Here is a 19,376-nt window from a genome sequence, read left to right on the forward strand (position 1 = left end):
TCATAGTATAACACTTTTACTGCTAATATTTTAATAATGCTCAGTTTTAGTTTCTAGGATAACAAAATGGTCAATCACTCTAACAACTCAACTATTTTAAAATCTAAATAGATCGACGATATGCTTGTTAAAAAAAAAATCTTAAACTACATAAAAGATATTAGATGTATTGAGATGAATAAATTCAAAAAGCCTTGGGACGTTTGACCATAGGATTATGGTGGGGTGGAGTGGGTTACGTTTGAGGGAATAATTATGGACTAGGTTTTCCATAATCCTTATATCTCTCTTTTTCACTATTCCACTCCTTAACTAATCATTCTCACTCATTCCTCACTACTCTCCCAGTCACATACCATCATAATCATTTCTTTAAATGCATAATATCATAACACTATCTATCATAATTATTTCCCTAAAACGCATACTATCATAACGTTAAGATTATTATAATACTAACTTTCTCATAATATCATAACACTGTCTATAAAAAAAAGTGTGTTGGGTTAAGAAAAAACTTAATTGTCGAGAAAAACAATGTTGGATGAAGAAGATTTGAATAATACCCGATTTACTAGATTTTCGAAAAATAAAATAAAAGAAAAACAAAGTTTCATACTTATTTAGTTGACTTACATTAAAAAAAAAAAAAAAAAAGCAGCAGAGGCAAACAATGAACTGAAATGTTTTTTTAGGTATTTCTTATGAGTTTATTATTAGCATGTTTGAAGATGATTTTTCTATAACTCTTAAACTGACAGTGATTCACAAATTGTTTGAAACTCATTGCTCGAATCAGATACGACAGTGAAGTTTAGGTGTTCATTGATTATATATGTGATCTTTATCTACGTAGTTATGTTATTGCTTTCTATCGACCAATCACAAAGATATATGTGCTGTCCATGATTTAGTCATCCACATTGGAAGATCTGATGTTGTTCCTTTTAGGGGTGACCATGGTGGGTCGGGATCTTTTTTTTCTTTACAAAATCGAACCTGAACCTGCCATAGTCGATTTAGTAAAGCGTAAAACTGACCTCAACTTTAATGAGTAAGGGTTGGTCGATCGGTCGAATTAGTTTAACACTTAGAAGTACTATTTGAAAATTCTCAATTTAGAACTTTATCGATCCCGATTGACCCCTCTCGTTTGTCGATCAATCGACTTTGATTTGATCGACGAGCTTGAGTTTTTGATCTATCGTACTCAGGTTTCGCTGAAGATATTCCTTCTCTTCTAGGACCTTTATATGTTACATGTCATGATTTGCTCCCCTTTAATTTTGCGATGGCTGTTTAGTTTCCCTCTCCACCTAAAAAAGAACTACTAATAAATATTTTTTCATTAGTTATTAAAAACAAAAGTTTAGAATTGCAACGGTCGAAATACGGCCCCACTGCACCTGCGAGTCACATGACCGTTTGAAATATTTGAACGCATTACATTGCCACGTCACACACTCACCTCAGTATTAACTCTGCAGTTTTATTTTAAAATCAAAATTATTTTCTCTCTTTCTCTCTTTCTATAATTTATTATTTTGTTTGTAATTTCAATATCCGACTGTTCCCGCCCGTTTCCAGCCACAAGCTTCTCTCCTCCCTGTGGACTAATTTCTCTTCCAACCGGCAGAAGCAGATTCCATTTCTCTGCTTCATTTCCGCCATTGATCGTAGATCGTCAAGAAATCAAGCTCGATTCTCTATTTTCTATTGCTAATCACTCTCATTTTCTCTCTTTCTGTTGGATGAGGAGTAATTTTGGTCACTTGATTGCGTAATCTGAAACCCTAGCAACACCTAAGAATGAATCAGTACCACATCTATGAAGCTATTGGCCGTGGAAAGTATTCGGTAACTACTTTTACATAGTTTTTAAAATTTTATCGGTTTTAGTTATCGGTGGCATTTTTCTGCAATTGCTTGATTTTTGTGCTGATTGTTTCTATTTTTGGTTCGGAATGTTACTAGACCGTGTATAAAGGGAGGAAGAAGAAGACGATTGAGTACTCCGCGATTAAAAGCGTGGATAAATCGCAGAAGAACAAGATTCTCCAAGAAGTAAGCTGGCTAAGTGTTTTTTTTTTAAGGGAGTAGAGTGTTCAAACGAATTTTGATTATTGATTTTGGGTACTTCTAGGATGTAGACCACTAGATTTTGTTCAACGATTGCTGATTTACTTGTATAAGATTGATGGATTGCTCGGTTTAAAATTTTCTCATTAGTGCTAAAATAGCAATTGTGTTTGCTTTCTATTTGCACTTAGCAATGCTTTTCGGGAACCTCCATATTACAAAATTGTACTTATTGAATCGAAGATGCTAGTACACAGTTTGTTCATGGATTCTCAATATGCTACATTCTCATGTAATGCAGGTCAGAATACTTCACTCCCTCGATCATCCAAACGTACTCAAGTTTTACTCATGGTAACATTTGGAAACATTTGTTAATGTTTCTTAAAGGATTTTCTAAGAGCTCCGCGTTGACCAATTTTGTGGTTTTACAATATTTTCCTTTCATTACTCTGAATTAGACATTCACTTGGCCCCATCTTTTTGCGTTCGTAAGGTATGAAACTTCTGCTCACTTATGGCTGGTGTTAGAGTACTGTGTTGGAGGAGATCTCATGAGCATCCTGCGCCAGGTATATCATACAACTGATCCATCCACGGAATTATAGTTTGCGCTACCTATAATTAGGAACCTGTTAGTTTTAATTAAATAAATTCTATACAAACCAGAACAGTGGAAACTGTTTATGCAATGAAAATAACTAACTTGGTTTTTTACCTATTATATTTGGGCACTTGGTTTCATTTTTATTGTTTAGTTTCCAATTTGTCCCCTGGTTAGTCGTTTGTAGGTTTTATTGAGTATGACAAGCCAAGTGGTTATTAGTACGACCAGTTGGTCTGCGTCATCTCCGAGTCATGTCGTGTTCAGGTTTAAAGTTTGAAGGGTAAAGTGCAGGTCTAGTCTTTAGAGTTTCAAGAGTAAAAATATTGATTTGTTTGTGGACGAGTGGCAGGATGGGAAATTACCTGAAGATTCAATTCATGATCTTGCCAGTGATCTTGTCAGAGCATTGCAGTAAGACAATCTTGGTTTATACTTTTCTGTATTCGTACCAGTATATTTTTTAACTCTTTGATTGTGATATTAAATATTATCAAACGATTTCAGGTACTTACACTCGAAAGGAATCATATACTGTGATTTGAAGCCATCAAATATCCTACTGGACGAAAATGGTCATATAAAGGTATTTCTGCAACATAATTGCATTTCTAGTGGTTCTGAAATATTTTATTTAATTTCTAACTTATTGTCCTGTTATGCAGTTATGTGATTTCGAACTAGCTAGAAAGTTGAGTGAGATATCAAGAACAAATTCAACGGTACGTCAAAATCTTTTTATTTTAGTAGTCTGCTTGCTCTTGAATTTTTTGATTTGAACTCAAATCCTGTCACATTTTTAATTCCTAACGAAGTAGCTGATTGTTTTCTTTTTTTTGCACTTATTCAGGCTCCACAAACAAAACGAGGAACACCCTGTTATATGGCTCCTGAATTGTTCAAGGACGATGGTATCCACTCCTATGCGTCTGATATGTGGGCTCTTGGTTGTGTACTATATGAATGCTTTGTGGGGAGGCCTCCTTTTATGGGAAGAGAGTTCACTCAACTAGTAAAATCTATCCTCTCAGATCCTACCCCTATCCTTCCTGGTAGCCCTAGTCGTCCTTTTGTCAACTTGATTAACTCATTGCTAGTAAAAGATCCAGCCGAAAGAATACAATGGCCTGAGCTTTGTGGTCATGCATTCTGGCGAACTAAAATCACTCCAGTATCTTTACCTCCACAACCAGCTTTTGCAAATTTGATAAATCAACATTCCAAACCTTGTTTGTCGGAGAGGAATGGTGAAAAACTTGCTCAGAACAGGACTCCTCCTAAATATAGAGAGAAAGATGCAAAGGGCACTTTAAGACAAAATGAAAATTCTGCTTTTGGCTCAAGTAAAAATGAAACACTTGTTAAAGGTACTCCAGGCAGTCAAAAAACTCAATCAAAGGTTTCTAGCAAGGTGGTTGAGGAGAAGAAATTGAAAGAAACTCCATCTGCTTCCAAGGGAGTAAATCTTTTAAGACTTTCAAGGATAGCAAAATCAAACTTGCAAAGAGAGAATGATAAAGAAAATTACAGAAGACCCGTTTCTGGCAACTCCGAAAATGATTCTGAGGTTGAACTTAAGAACACTGACATGGAGCTTGATTTTAATGAGAATGTTGAAGATGAGTCTCATGATGAACCTGACGAGTCTGATAATTTAAATGGAAATCAAGAAGACAAGTCATCAAATGATAATCATCAGGGGAAGATGGAGGAGGCTCAAAATATGGGAGGAGACCTTTCAGATTATTCACCAGCTGTTAATATCAATGCCTCAGATCTATCAAATAAACATGATCAGGAATCACCCATGGTGCGTACAGAAGTAGTCGGTACTTCACCTAGTGCTAGCCCTCAACTTAAGAACCAAAGAACTAAAGAAGGTTCAACATATGCTCTTGATACTGATTCTTCTAAGTTATCCAATAACCTTTCAGAGTTTTTTTGGCATCAATCTGATCTTTCGGTTAAACCAGTAATGCCGAGCAAAAAAGCTGATAAAATGTCAGATGTTAATCCTACCACTCTTCCTTTCGAGGGATTGCAAGCACCTGATTTTGTGAAGATGCCTAAGGAGCGGCAGGATGCCACGAGCAGTAAGATTATTGCTACTCTCGGTGGAAATACTAGTGTTGGTGAAAAGCAAAACATGATTAGATATCTTGAGATGCTTAGTAATAATGCTGATGCAGCTAATATTTTGACCAATGGGCCCGTAATGCTCATGCTTGTAAAAATGCTCAAGCAGTCCAAGGTTTTGCAATTGCGTGTTCAACTCACGTCACTAATTGGCTTGCTGATTCGCCACTCTACTTTTATTGACAATGACTTGGCAAATTCTGGTCTTTTATTTTCACTTACTGATGGACTAAGAGACAAACAAGAAAAGGTTAGGAGATTTTCTATGGCTGCTTTGGGAGAGTTGCTTTTTTATATCTCTACTCAGGAAGAGCATAATAGCAACGCCAATCCTCCGGAGTCTCCTTTGAAGGAGACTAGATCTCCCTCTGGATGGCAGGTACTTGATCTCTTAGGTCATGACCTTTTTGTATTATGCTTATCTGCACTCAGTAAATACTGATGAGGCATTTTATGTTCATTTATATAGTTTTACTAACATCTTGAATTTGACTTCAATTCAAAAGCCTGCTTGCAATATTATTCACGAATTTTTTGAATTCTACTCTTATGAAGTTGTTTCATTGGAACAGGTTCCAAATTCATTGATTTCTTTAGTCTCATCAATTCTTCGAAAAGGAGAGGATGATTTAACTCAACTATATGCATTGAGGACCATTGAAAACATTTGTAGTCAAGGAGCAATTTGGGCATCTCGCTTTACCAGCCAAGATGTGATTAGCAACCTCTGCTACATATATAGAGCTTCCGGGAAATCGGAAAATATAAGGCTCACGGCAGGATCATGTTTGGTTCGCCTAGTCCGTTTCAATCCTTCATGCATTCAGTCAGTTACAGACAAATTATCTTCGAAGGACATGGCATGTGCCCTAGTTAAGGGCAATCCACGTGAGCAGCAAATCACCTTAAATCTTCTAAACATGATCATGGTTGGAGGTCATGTATTAACCAGCATTGGAAGGTACCTTCTACCTTTGATGGAGGAGAAGAATCTTGTCTCCAGTCTCATATCCCTTATTGAGCAGGGAAGTGAAGTTTTGAAGGGAAAGGCAATTGTTTTCGTGGCTTTCCTTTGTAAGAGTGTAAGACGGTGGTTGCCTCACTTCTTTTGCAATGCTAGGTTACTTTCGTCAGTGGACAGGCTCGCAAGGGAGAAGGACGTCTATGTCCAGCAGTGTTTGACTGGATCTCTGCATATTGTGGCATCCATCGTGCCTAGTTTGTTGGATATGATTATTGGAGATATTCAACAAATGATGGGAGGACGACGTCATGGGCATATCTCCTCCCCCCTTACCAGTCGTGCTGCTCCAAAGACCAACATTCACTTGTTTCCTGTTGTCCTTCATCTTCTTGGAAGTTCAACCTTTAAGCGCAAGGTTGTTAATCCTCAGGTGCTGCAGCAATTGTCTGATCTAATCAGGCATATAGAAGCACCATTTCAGGTGCGTGTATTTTGACAGCTAAATTCACACACCCAAAATTTGAGATATATAATTATTCTTGTTCCCTTGAATTATAATTTATCTTCAGTTGAAATGAGAAAACAAAAACTTTTAGATTGCATATTAACTGACCTGAAAGTTGGTACAGCATACATGCGGTATTAGTTTTAAACAAGAATGTCACTGTTGCATCTCTGTAGAGTTTACGTACTTTATGCATCTATTGTGAAGAGAGTGGGCGAGTATCGATGAGACATGTGGTTACATTGTTTCTTAACGTCTTCTTTTCCTCTTTCTTTACAGGGCAGGGATGACTTCCAGATAACTTTACTTCGGGTTATTGAATCTATCACAGAGGAAATCTCGGTCATACTTGAAAACCCAGAGATTTTTGTCCATAAAATTCTCCCCAGTTTGGCTGTTCTTTACAGAGGTAACAAGGATGGGGATGCAAGATTCTTATGTCTAAAAATTCTGTTTGATGCGATGGTCATTTTCCTCAATGAACCGTCCTTAGATGGGCATAGGTTGGAGGATCTAAAACAGATAGCAAATTTGCACTTTCTACCTCTCTATCCTGCCTTGATAGAAGATGATGATCCCATTCCCATGTACGCTCAGAAACTTCTCGTGATGCTCATCGAGTGTAACTACATCAAAATTTCAGACATTTTGCATCTAAAGACAATCTCCCAATGCTTTGAGTTTTTGCTTGGCGACCTTTCAAATGCAAATGTAAGTAGTGTAAAGCTATGTTTAGCGCTGGCATCTGCTCCAGAAATGGAATCAAGAATACTTTCTCAACTCAAAGTCGTTAGAAGAATAGGAATTTTACTGGAGTTTGTGTATGCAAAGGATATGGAAGATTTTCTCGAACCAACACTTGGCCTTTGTAGAGCTCTCCTTCTGCGTTCTGTTAGTTGTAGAAAGGGCTTCATCTACTCAAAAGAACCGTTTCTTCTGGGTGACGGTACTCCCGAACTAAATGTTCTTGTTAACCAGCTGGAATGCATTAGAGATATATCCGACTTTGGTAACAATCTTGGAGTTTTGTTGGAGTTAAGTGGCTCCTCAGAAGAAAATATTGCCGACATAGCCTCTGAATGTGTAGTGTTTTTGGTTACGGCGGCTCCTAGGGAAGGCACCACTGGTCTTCTTACAAATCTTCACAAAGTTAGTGTAATCCTGGAGTCCTGGCGGAGAGGTGGCTGCCTCTTACTTGTGCAGAGAATGCTGCATTCTCTCGGTTATGCTTGTCGACAGTACTTGGCCCATGCGATGATATTATCACTTTCCATGTCGGAAATTTCACGGATTGAGGCTATTATATCTGATATCAAGAGTTCAGGCACGCCACGTTTAGCTAATGATGCAATGCTTGTGGCTATGGAGTTGCAAAGACTTCATCGTTGTATTTGAAACAAGCAAAGTTGTGAGTGTCTAATCGCCTGACTCATTTTTCTCATTAACAACCAGACTTACTCCCTTGATTCTGATGATGAACTAATATAATATCGCAGGTACTTTGTAAAATTCCCCAAGTAGCTTGCTAGGACAGGACTAATGTCTTTTGTTCTAATACTATCATCGTACAGAAGAGAAAGGCCTCCCGAAAATGAGTGAAAAAAGAGCACTTTGAACTCCCCGAGATGGCATTGAAGGATAGATACCTTTCCAGTATTCTATAGTTTCGAACATGGAACGTGGTTCTTGGTGAGTTCAACTCTTTATTTATTTTGCACATTGTTATTCTTACATGCCATCGAATTCATATTATTGTATGTGTATATATATCCTTTTGTATCTTTACTTTTTTCCACTGACATCTTAATACTTTTTTTGCTTTTATTGGTACATTTTTATCACGTGAGTTATCTTCTTGTAAATTAGAGTGATGTTTGGATGCATCCTATTCTTATCATACATATAAAACATAAATAATCTTAATTACAAATTATGATTGGATAATTTGGTGATAATTAGGATGACACAAAAATAGATATTACCGGAATGCACTCATATCTTCTTTTTTATACAAATTATAATAACACCGTGGCTAAAGGACAGGTCAATTACAGGACAGCATAGGGTTTTTAATTTCATAAAAGATTCTTTGGCTTTGAGGTGAGTATTGAAATGTACGGCAAACAAAGAGGCATAATGGAAGAATTTTTGGTTAGAAAAGATATGCCACTGCCCAATTGGTAGACCTTATTGGTTTTGGATCCACTAGGGAGTCCTCTCGTACATGAAGAGAGTAGAGATGTTTGAGGGCAAACACTTTAGTTTAGGTGACATGTTATTGTTCACGTGGTTGAATAAAATACATGGATGATGGTTGAGACATGCATTAGACCCTTTTTTTTTACATCAATAGATTCGATACATTATTTAGATGTTTTGTTCAGACCAAACATTTGTTTGCGTATACTTAAACAAATAGATATAGGGTCACGATAATATATTTTACCAGTATAATATATTCATCTCGTTTTTGTAAGCATATTTAAATTTATAATTGTATTGTGTATGTGTCTCGTATCTATACTAGTTAGATAGAAGGAAAATATTGGAAGAAGATATATACCAATACGAGTATTTTCTAAATTACATGAAGTTGGTTAACTTATTGGAAATCTACCATATTTATATTCAAGGATTTGGGACAATATTAAAATATTTGATGAAAGACAAAAACTCAATATCAACCATTGAATAAGTCGATTCATTGATGTTATAATATACATTTTACATTTATTTTGACATTACATCTCGAATAAACGTGAAACACTCATTCTCAAGGTAAGTAGTTAAAAAATCATCTTGGTTCTTGAATTTTATAAATTATTCCATTTTAATTATTTTATGCTTAATGTTTTAACCTTCCAACAACCTTTAAAATAGTACTAACAAACCACCAAACTGTATTTCCTTTCTTTAACAAGTGATGAGTGCAGCTAACCACTCTCCATTTTGTGTGATTGTAGTTTGACTTAGAAGTAACTTCAATTGCCTTTAAATGTGTTAACCAATAAAGATGTCAATCAAATCAACTCCATATTAGCTGATTTTTAAAATCAATATATTTTAAAAGTTTGATTTTTGGAAAAATTCTAGACACCGGTAATTCCAACGCACAATTTTGAAACTTTCTTTCAATCCCAACTTATTAACTAAGTTAAGCTATTTTAAACTACATTCATTATTGTTACACCAAGGTATTGTCAAACTAAATTCATTCCAATTGCTACATTGGTTGCTTATCATATAATTTGCCTCGATAAGTTCTATTTATTAATTTGAATATTGCATTATAAATATAATGAAAGTTAGAATATACGATGTCTTATTTTGAACCACAATCTTTAGTTGATAACAATATTCTAAATACCACGAATTATTCTCAATTTGGTGCGAAAGATACCTTGATTACTAAGTCACATGTACAGCCTATTGGTAGGAGTTTGAGTGGCTTAAGGGGAACATTCTTTTTTTTAGATAATCTAATTCTCCCATGCAATATTTTAATTAAAATCTCGACCTATCATTAATATTTGAACCTCTATGACTCCAACGTATAATAATACAGATTTCTATTGTCCTCTAGTGCGAATAAGAATCTATCTTGATCCAACGAAATTATATTGTTATTCTCGAATTAGACAATAATGTCAATAAAATCTTGTCAAATTGAATGAACTAATCAATGACCATTTCAAGCCAACCAAGCATATACAATTCATTTGCTTTGTTTGTGTGCACCCTTGTATTATAGCTTCATGCTTTTACTAGTGGGTTTGTTCATCGGTCCGCTTATTTGATGTGATTTCATTCTCTAAACTTGATATGTGAGAGTTATTGACATTACTTATCGTACTTTAATTTTCAATTTGATACATGAGGCTATAGAAATCAAGCACCAAGAAAGCAAGGTTATGACTATTCTTTAGAGATGGTTAAGTTGGCATATTTGTACTGTAGTTTCTCTAAAATTTGTCTCGTTACGTGTAATGTCGGTAGAGTCATGGTAGTTGTCATCCTCTAGGTTGCAGGATGTCAAAATCGAGCTCCATTTGGTTATTTCTCGATTCATCTATATTCTCCAGTCCAACTTTGTTGGCTCAAAATTAAAGATTCTAACTTTTGTTTTTCAAGATGCACGTTTTCCTGTTCCACCTATAAGTTATCTTTCAATTTGGATCCATTCATAAATTCTAAGCTTTATCTAGAACAATTCTTGATAGGTCGTAATTAAAAGATAATGATAATCGGATTTATTTGTTCACTTTATAATCATGGCTCCACAATTGGAATATGGTGCCAAAACATTTGGCGTTGTTAGTCCATGTTGTAATGTTAACTTGTCCATGTTCTTCCTTTTTCCCACTTCATAAAATTCCAAACCAATAGGGCCCCAATCAACAATAAACATTCCCCAAAAGCATCACCTAAAGAATGAGATACTTTTTCATTTTTTTTTTCCATCTTTTTTCTTTTTTACGTGTTTTTATCTCTTCTTTTTTTAATTTATTGTCTTTCTTTTTCCATCTGACTTGATTTTGATTTTTTAAAAATTTGAAATCAACGGTGTGTTCTTAACAAAACAAACCAAAATGTTTACAAAAAAAAAAAAAGTAAAATATCACAGTCTACCTACAACAAATTACAATAAACTAAGATAGATCATCTATATCATGATAACACACAAATACAAATCAACCGTAATATTTTGTGATATTTTTAAAAGTTCTATAATTTAAAATAGTCATCCTTAATCAATTAATAAATAATAATATGCCAATGTAATTAGTTTCAAAATATTACCATTATATCGTAAATGCGAGTAATACTATGTTCGTGATTTTTTTGCTTTTGTCGAATTAAAATGGATTTAATTCCATCTTTTCACATTACAAAAAAAAAGATAATAGTTTTATTTTTTAAAATTACCATGCTTACTAACTTTTTTATACTTAACTTTATATAATAATTCATCGTTAAGTAACAAAATTATTCAACATACCTTTAGCTATATTTATTAATACCTTCGTTCCTTGGTTATACTAAATTTGAAAACAACCAAACAAACTTTTCAAGTAGTGATATCAAAGAATTTCATAATTTCGTTCTTTTAATGTATTTAACCAAAGAAAAAAAGAAGAAAAAAAAAAAAAGAAATGAAAAATTGTAAAAGTAGATCCAAAGTTGATCCTGAAAATTGACCTTGGAATCCAACGAGAAGATGAGAGATGAAAAAAGGCATAACTTTTTTAACAATAAAGTAATTCCCTTTCGGTGAATAATGTAACAATAAAGTAAAGTCTTCTTTTCAATTTCAAACAAACTCCCACCATTTTATTTTTCTTTTTCTTTCTATTTTGTTTTTCTTAGTATGTTTTTTTTATTTAAATATATACTATGTGTTTCGTATCACTAATTATAGTAAGTTTTTAGTATGTTTTAAATTAATGTTTTTTAATTATTGTTTTAGTATATTTTAAATTAATGTTTTTCACTTGACTAATTATAGTTTTATTAGGTTTCAAGGATATATTTTTATTTTGAAATTTCTTTTTTTGTATTTTATTTTGGATGTAGCAATATTTGGTATAAATTTAAAGTCTTTTTTATTTTTATTTCAAATTCAAGAATATTTATGAAAATTTTTAATAGTTTAGAAGTATTTTTTAAATAAACCTTTATTGATTTAATAAAAAACTCAACCATAAGAGTAAAATAATTTTTTTTTAAAAAAAAAACTAACCATAAAGTATTTTTAAATAATTTTTAAAAATTTAAAGAAAAATTATAAAATTTGATAAAATGGACAAATTATTTATCAAAATGAAGCGTTATTAATTTTTATCCATCGGTGATTTTTTGCTCGTAAATAATTTATATTATTTTGATTATTTTTGAAAAAACCTCAAATTTAAAAATATTTTTGATAGAGTTAATAGATATTTTTTTAATAATTTAGGGCAATATAATTTAGAAGAGTTAAAAGGCGAGTGGAACCCAAGCCGAGCCGAGCTAATTTTTTTCAAAAATGTAACGGCTGAGATTAAGCCGACCATGAGAGCGGGGGAAAAGATAGTACCGAGAGAGACCCGCGTAGACATCGTTACCATTTTGCGAACCCAAAAGATTTCACTCCATTTTTCTTTGCTTTCACTTCTTCTCTTCTCTTCTCTTCTCTTCTTCCATTTTCACTAATTTTCCTCTTCCAATTCTCAGCTCAGATCTCTTCACCAAACTCATCAGTCACTCATCCATTTTCACTCTCCTCTGTTTGCTCGCTCAAGTTAATTCAATCGTGTAGTCGCTTCAACTGGGTCGGTATTGTACTTTTACCCCATTTGCTTAATACATTTCTTGTGCTGTTTTTTTTTATCGCAGTCTTGGTGTTTTCTTAGATCCTTCGGTTTATTTTTTGCCACTTTCAATCTGGTGTATGTTTTGCTTGTTTTCACTTGTCTAGCGAGTTTTGTGTAGAAATGGGTTATGGTTGGTGTGTTCTTTGAGATTGGTGATGATGGTTGTATGTCAGGAAGAATGTTTTTCGATTATTTTAACTTGTGGGTTTGTTTGTTTGGTAGTTGGTACATGGATTAACTCGTGGGTTTGTTGGTTTCATGCTAGATTACGAGTTTCTCTGCAGTCTCGGGTAGCATAAGAGCTTTGTTTGTCTGTCTGTTTGATCTGATTGTTTTACTTAATTGCATAGGATTGTTCATTGTTCTTCTTTTGTTACCACCCTACTCTGCCCTGTCTGGATGAATAAATCAATGGAGTTTGTTACTGTGTTATTTTTTCGTTATTTTATGAATTCCCACTTCTTGTTTCACTTCAACGACTTACCTTGGCGCTGATGACTAAAGTTTTTCTGCTCCGGCTTTTTAGAAGTCCATCGTTAATTCAGCGGTTAGACTCATGACCATGGAGCTTTTCGAAATTCAACCAGCTGAACTTAAGTTCACTTGTGAGTATAAGAGTGAAGTTTTTTCTTTTTTCACTTTTTGTTCCAATGTATGATGTACATCCAATTACATATTATCAGGCAAAATGGCAGTGATACCGCTGCAGAATTTGAGTTGCATTGTCTCGAATTGTTTTAATGAAAGCGAGGCTTAAATCACTACGTCAAAAGTTGTTAGGCCTCGCTTAGGCTGATCTATAGCTTACAATAAAAAGTAAGCCAACCAAAGCTTTCAATTATTTGGATCCTATTGGATAATTATTTCGTTTTTGAAAATTGTGCTTGTTTTCTCACCATTTCTAACAATGATTTTCTTCTTTTTTAAGAAACATTTAAATTCTTGGCCAAATTCAAAACACTACTTTTTGTACTCTTCAAAACTTGGCTTGAATTCTGAAAACATTTGTTTAGTTGTGTTAGAAACCTATATGTGAAAGTAGTGTTCATAAACTTAATTTTTTAAAACCCTAAAAGTAAAATTCAAATGGTGATCAAACTGGGTGTTAGCTAGTGGGAGTTTGTTTCATGACCAGCGTTGTTAAAATGTTCTATAAGTAAAGGATACCAATGTCTACCTGTTTGTATCTGGACGTATGTTCTGCAAAGAAAAAAAGATAAGAGAACGTTTTCTTCTGGTCTACCGTCTATATACTAATTTCCTGCTCGTTTATTTTTTTTAACAAGTTTTGCACGCTTTCTTTATCCAGTTGAGTTGAAGAAGCAAAGTTCATGCTTGATACATCTTATCAATAAGTCTGAGCAACATATTGCTTTCAAGGTGAAGTATTCGACATGGATCGCACATAATCTTTTTCCTGCCAATACCATACCTTTTCAATTAGTTGTTTTCTCCCCAGAATCTTAAAGTCTTGTTTAGCTGCCGTGTTTAATATGCAAACATTGTTCACAGGTAAAAACTACATCTCCCAAGAAGTACTGTGTGCGACCCAATACTGGCATTATTAAGCCCAAGGATACGTGTGACTTCACAGGTTTCTCTGCTTGTCATTCTTTTAAAATGTTGGTGGTGTTAACATGAATTTGGTTGTTAGATATCATATAACTATCTACTGCTTTTTTTCAAGAAACTGCCAATCAAGGATGAAATGAGATGCAATACAACTTCAAAAGCTTCTGATTTTTTGTTTTCCAATAATTGTTTATTTCTTTTTTGTATATCTATTCTCTGATTTCAACTGTCACTCTTGGATCTATTCAGTCACCATGCTAGCTCAGCGTACGGCTCCACCTGATATGCAATGCAAAGACAAGTTCCTGGTTCAAGGCACAGTCATCTCCCCTGGAACATCTGAAGAGGACATCACGTCTGATGTGGTGAGAATTTGTAGTTGTTGCATGCTTTACAGGCCTTTTTCTAAGATTTTTGTTATGCAAGGCAGTTCGCAAAAGATAGTGGCAAGCATATTGAAGAGAAGAAGCTGAAGGTTTTTCTAGTGAGTGCAACACCAACTCCCGTTTTGTCACCAATAAACGGTGAATTGAAACTAGATTCAAACCATGAAACTTCCATGCCAAGAGATAGAATGCAAACAGGAGTTGAGAACATACCTCCACCTAGTAAGGTAAGACAAACCATGCACCTTTCATGTGTGTTCGCTGTAATTCTGTTAAAAGTCTATTCTTTAGTTCTCTCTCCCGCTAGTCTTCACCTAATTCATTCTGACTAGATATGGGCTACAGTTTCATATTTTGAGGATATTATTATATGCATTTATGTAACGTGGTTTTAAACTGAAGCATATTGGCTGTTTATTATTATTAAAGTAAGTATTACGCACCTTTTCTTCTGATGGAAAAACACCATTGCATTGTGGTTGTTTTTCTCTTCTGAATTTATCTCTTGATTGTAAATTGATATATTCTAGGTTGCAGAAGACTCTAATGGACTTGATACCTGGAAACACATAGATGAACTTAGACCAGTTGATACACCAGTATCGTTATCTCCACCTTATAAGGTATGCCATTCAAGCAACTCTGCCGTATCATATGCGCTTGTATTATGTTCATGTCAGTGTTGTCTTCGCCAATTGATACACACACACATTCAACTTCTTGTCAGTCTCTCTCTAGTTTTCAATTGTAAAGAGATTTCCCCCTGTAGAGTTATATGTCCGTTTACCATTCTTGCATGTTTTGAATCCTCGAGTTTGTGTTCTTAATATCCGCATGAAATCTAGGCTTAAAATTCCTGCGGTAATGAGACACTTTTGTTTCCATGTGGTTTATCGATGCTCTGTTTTCTTTCATAATTCAATTGATTTTTTTTTTCCTTGTGTGTTTGAACTATATGATACTAGGTGGCTGAGGGAGTTGAGAAAATTGATACTTGTAAAGATGTAGATGAGAATGGAGCAGCTGAAAATGTTCAAATAAGACAAAATGAAGTGGCTGAATCAGTTGAGAATATTGAAACCATGCCATCTGAGGGAATTGAGGAATCAAAACTAGCGAAGGATCTACCAGAGTTAAACTTAACGAAAGACTTTCAAGAGCTGAAATCAAAGCTAACTCTCATGGATGCCGAACTACTAGAGGTAGACTTTTTATCTAGAAGTTCGATTATCATGCACTCTGGTATATATGTTTCTCTTTCCTACAAAAAAGAATCAACTTTTAGCAATTGGCTAGTTAAAGTTAATTGATTGGATAAGTTCATGGCCTGTGGGTAAAATTTTTGCCTCCGGTTGATTCCAGGTAGCTCTTTTAATGTAGAGGAGTTGCAATGTTTATTTGCTTATGCTATTGTGATGAGTTCTCGATTTATGAAAATACTGATGGTATTTAATGGGTTGTTTGGTAGGTCATTTGAAATTTTAAAATTGTGTTAGAAGATAGAAGCAAAAAGGAATTATTTAAAGTCGTAGATGCCTTTATTAGTAGTGCATATCCTAAGAGCAAGAATTTATGATGCTCCATACTTCCAAGTTCCAGTACAGCTTTCATGTTTGTTAGTTGTTGCTAGATATAACTAATGTATCAGGTACTAATGAAGCATTTATTGACATGTGCAGGCTGAAGCTACCATAATGAGGCTGAAAAAAGAAAGGATGGTAACAACTCAAGAAAGGGAAATGCTCAAGCGTGATTTGGTAAGTCCCTTTTTTTTTTTTGGGTCATTTACACTTTTAAGCATAGATTTTAGTCATTCAACTCAGATCAAACTACACATTCATCCAGTACCATAAATATGACAGTCCTGAATCTTGAGAAGACCCCACTTCACTATCTTTAACGTTTTAAGCTCAAAGAGGCGTGAATCGAAGTTTCAAACAGATTGATTCGAATTATTCCTCCCTTTCGTTTTTTGCCTTCTTTTGGAATGAGGAACCTATCAAATAGAGTCTTCACTAGTCAGTAGTCACTGTACATAGTTATTCGTGATATGTTTAATCATTACGGTACTGAGGCACCCTGATTTTAGAACTTTGAGGGACATGTTGCTGATTTCTTGATGCAGGAGACATTGAGAAAAAGTGGGCAACGAAGTATCCAAGTAGGCTTCCCTTTAATGTATGTTTTGATGGTTGCATGTATTAGTCTTCTTGTTGGATATTTCATCCATCCCTATTAGAATCAAAACAAATCAATAGGAGCTCCATCAGGTATGGTTGGAAATATATTCATTTTAAGATTCTGGACTGGGCTGCTGTCTTTGATCAGAGATAAAATCATAGAGAGGAGAATCCAATAGTCTTTCTGTGTAGTCTAATTGTTTTTGTTGTATATTTGACTTGATGTGCGCTTTTTTATGATTGTATGTGTAAAGCTTTCTTATATATATATACATATAAAATTCTTGTCGCTATTTCATCGAATACTACGAGGATTTAAGCCTAAATATCTAAATACTTCAGCTATGTTTAGGTCTATATAAGTTAAACCTTGATTTTTTTTCTATTATTTATCATTTTTCGATGTCTAGAGAGTTTGAAATGAATATGGAAAGAGATGTGTTTGAAAATTTAAAATGAAACTAATGGAATTATTATTATTATTATGAAACAAATGTGTTTAATAATGTTTCTGTTTCTTGTTCTCAAAATTTTTGAAAGTTAGGTTAGAAATTTTTATGGATTTGATTAAGATATATTGACAACGTGGATCCATTTTCTATCTGTATCAAGTCCATTAAAATGTAAAAATATAATCGATATCAATTTAATATAAGTGATAGAAATAACAAAAAGTTACGATTGGCTAATGAAGCGACAAATTGCGCCATCTAATGCAACCTCTTTCACCAAAATATTCCATTGTTTTGATTACATGATGGAGATGGGCCTCAACATTGGTTCATCATTCATGGCTCTCAAGGGAAATCCTATTTATCATGTGCAGCATTTAATTGCATCACACAAACATTAATAATGGATTCACATGTGAAATAGTAATGTGGTGTCAACTTCAAAACACGTGCAAAGCACGTGAAAAGTAAAATTTTAAAATATTGTTTAATTGTATGTAAAAATATAAAAGTTTTAATTGAAGGTTTAAAATAGTATATAATTTTAATTTTTGATTTTAAGATATTTAAATATAATAAATGGGTAAAGTAAAATATTTGTAATTATATAATATAAATTTATACAAAATAAAGGAAAATTTAATTACAAAACACAATATCTATTTTAAAATTTTAAATTATATATAGTTTGGAAAATAAATATTTTCATGTTATTTTATTTTTTTTTTATGGAGTTTATTAAATGAAACATCTCCTTATTTTTTTTGGAAAATTTGTGTTATTTCAATTGTAACCATCGACGATTGTGGTTTGATAAAATCATGAGATCAATTTTAAAATATTCTCAAATTTGAAATTTTATAAACTATATCTAAATTGTAGGTAATAAATTTGTTATTGAATCAATACAAAATTAATAAATTTATAGTGTAACAACCTAAAAATTAATTACAAAAAATATTTTTAGCTTATATGTATGCATAACAAATTATTAAATCTAAATCTACCAATAATAGTGAGGTGAGCACATTGGACAACTATATCTTAACCATAAGATATAAAAGACAAGTAAACAACATGAGTTTATGAATACACAACTATGTAAATAACAATATATATAAACAAAAAGGAAATGTGGTTAACCATAATATAACAAAACACACTCTTTTCATTAAAAATAAATTAAAGAAAAAAAAAGAAGAATAAAGAATGAAATGACGTCGAATAAAATAAAAAATTATGGATAAATGAGTCTCTTCAATCCAAATTTTAAATTAATCGAATATAGGTACATAGATGAAATAATGTTGTTGTGCATGGTAAGTATGCTGAGAATATTGCTTATTCGACATATAGTTGATAGTGTCGTCAAATGCCTCCTTGCATCTCTATACATGGGTTAGAAAACACAAAAATATCTCGTGTTTTACACCAAATTATCCTATATATGGATTTATTTTATTGCTTGCAATACTGAAACAGATAATGATTGGAAGTGTGAACATGAGTCACAATTATTAATACGAGGGATAATGTGCGAGTGATAAAAGGGAATAAGATAAATTTATATAGCTTTAAAACCAAGCTATATAATGAATGGTCATATATTTTTTCTTAATTTAATTTCGTGTGAAAAGAGTTTTAAGGCATTAAAAATAAGTTAATGAATTTAATTAATTAAGAGATAACAAGGGATGTAATCGTTAATTGAGAAGTGGTAGATTTATTCATTGAAAACCCATAATAATTAGAAAGAGCAAAGGTAATAAGCTTAGTTTTCAAAAACCAAAACCTTAAAGATCAAGGTACCAACGATATCATATCAAAAGTTTGAATACACTTCTTTCGTGTTTGCAATATCTCATACTCGTATTAATGTTAATAAGCTCAACATCACATTAAAAACGAGCATCAAATATATATGAGTAAATATATATGAATACACTTCTTTCGTGTTTGCAATATCTCATACTCGTATTAATGTTAATAAGCTCAACATCACATTAAAAACGAGCATCAAATATATATGAGTAAACTAATTATCTCCGTCATTGGTTAACAAGCTTCGTTTACCTTTTCATTACTCCTCTTCGATTTGGAATCATTATTTTACTAAACATATTTAAACCGTATATTCACCTACCG

The 19,376-nt window shown here is 33.3% G+C and overlaps 2 protein-coding genes across 4 annotated transcripts; both read left to right on the top strand.

The window, feature by feature from the left end:
- Positions 1–1,531: 1,531 nt before the first annotated feature.
- On the top strand, positions 1,532–8,132 carry LOC103483789 (serine/threonine-protein kinase RUNKEL). Its single transcript, XM_008440566.3, has 11 exons — positions 1,532–1,857; positions 1,975–2,064; positions 2,381–2,433; positions 2,576–2,651; positions 3,036–3,097; positions 3,191–3,269; positions 3,349–3,405; positions 3,534–5,198; positions 5,392–6,264; positions 6,568–7,696; positions 7,785–8,132. The coding sequence occupies exons 1-10, from the start codon at positions 1,810–1,812 to the stop codon at positions 7,681–7,683; spliced, it is 4,119 nt and encodes a 1,372-aa protein (XP_008438788.1). The 5' UTR covers positions 1,532–1,809; the 3' UTR covers positions 7,684–7,696; positions 7,785–8,132.
- Positions 8,133–11,570: 3,438 nt separating this feature from the next.
- On the top strand, positions 11,571–17,072 carry LOC103483790 (vesicle-associated protein 2-2-like). 3 transcript variants are annotated; one of them, XM_051086145.1, is made up of 10 exons: positions 11,571–12,603; positions 13,168–13,246; positions 13,951–14,021; positions 14,154–14,235; positions 14,463–14,578; positions 14,644–14,826; positions 15,130–15,222; positions 15,565–15,801; positions 16,279–16,356; positions 16,725–17,072. In XM_051086145.1, the coding sequence occupies exons 2-10, from the start codon at positions 13,198–13,200 to the stop codon at positions 16,836–16,838; spliced, it is 1,023 nt and encodes a 340-aa protein (XP_050942102.1). In that variant the 5' UTR covers positions 11,571–12,603; positions 13,168–13,197; the 3' UTR covers positions 16,839–17,072. The 3 variants fall into 3 exon arrangements, with proteins under 3 accessions (XP_050942102.1, XP_050942101.1, XP_008438789.1); XM_051086144.1 differs by having other exon boundaries at positions 12,375–12,599; positions 13,171–13,246; XM_008440567.3 differs by having other exon boundaries at positions 12,377–12,599.
- The last annotated feature ends 2,304 nt before the right edge of the window (positions 17,073–19,376 follow it).

This window comes from Cucumis melo, chromosome 6 (assembly GCF_025177605.1).
Source record: "Cucumis melo cultivar AY chromosome 6, USDA_Cmelo_AY_1.0, whole genome shotgun sequence".
In the NCBI taxonomy this organism is placed as follows: Eukaryota; Viridiplantae; Streptophyta; class Magnoliopsida; order Cucurbitales; family Cucurbitaceae; genus Cucumis; species Cucumis melo.

Bases quoted from the DNA above. Each gene is read 5' to 3' on its own strand.
- LOC103483789 (XM_008440566.3), top strand. From the start codon at position 1,810: ATGAATCAGTACCACATCTATGAAGCTATTGGCCGTGGAAAGTATTCG. The intron at 3,098-3,190 runs GTAAGACAATCT...AAACGATTTCAG, and splicing joins GATCTTGTCAGAGCATTGCA to GTACTTACACTCGAAAGGAA. The intron at 3,406-3,533 runs GTACGTCAAAAT...GCACTTATTCAG, and splicing joins TATCAAGAACAAATTCAACG to GCTCCACAAACAAAACGAGG.
- LOC103483790 (XM_051086145.1), top strand. From the start codon at position 13,198: ATGACCATGGAGCTTTTCGAAATTCAACCAGCTGAACTTAAGTTCACT. The intron at 15,802-16,278 runs GTAGACTTTTTA...TGACATGTGCAG, and splicing joins TGGATGCCGAACTACTAGAG to GCTGAAGCTACCATAATGAG. The intron at 16,357-16,724 runs GTAAGTCCCTTT...TTCTTGATGCAG, and splicing joins AAATGCTCAAGCGTGATTTG to GAGACATTGAGAAAAAGTGG.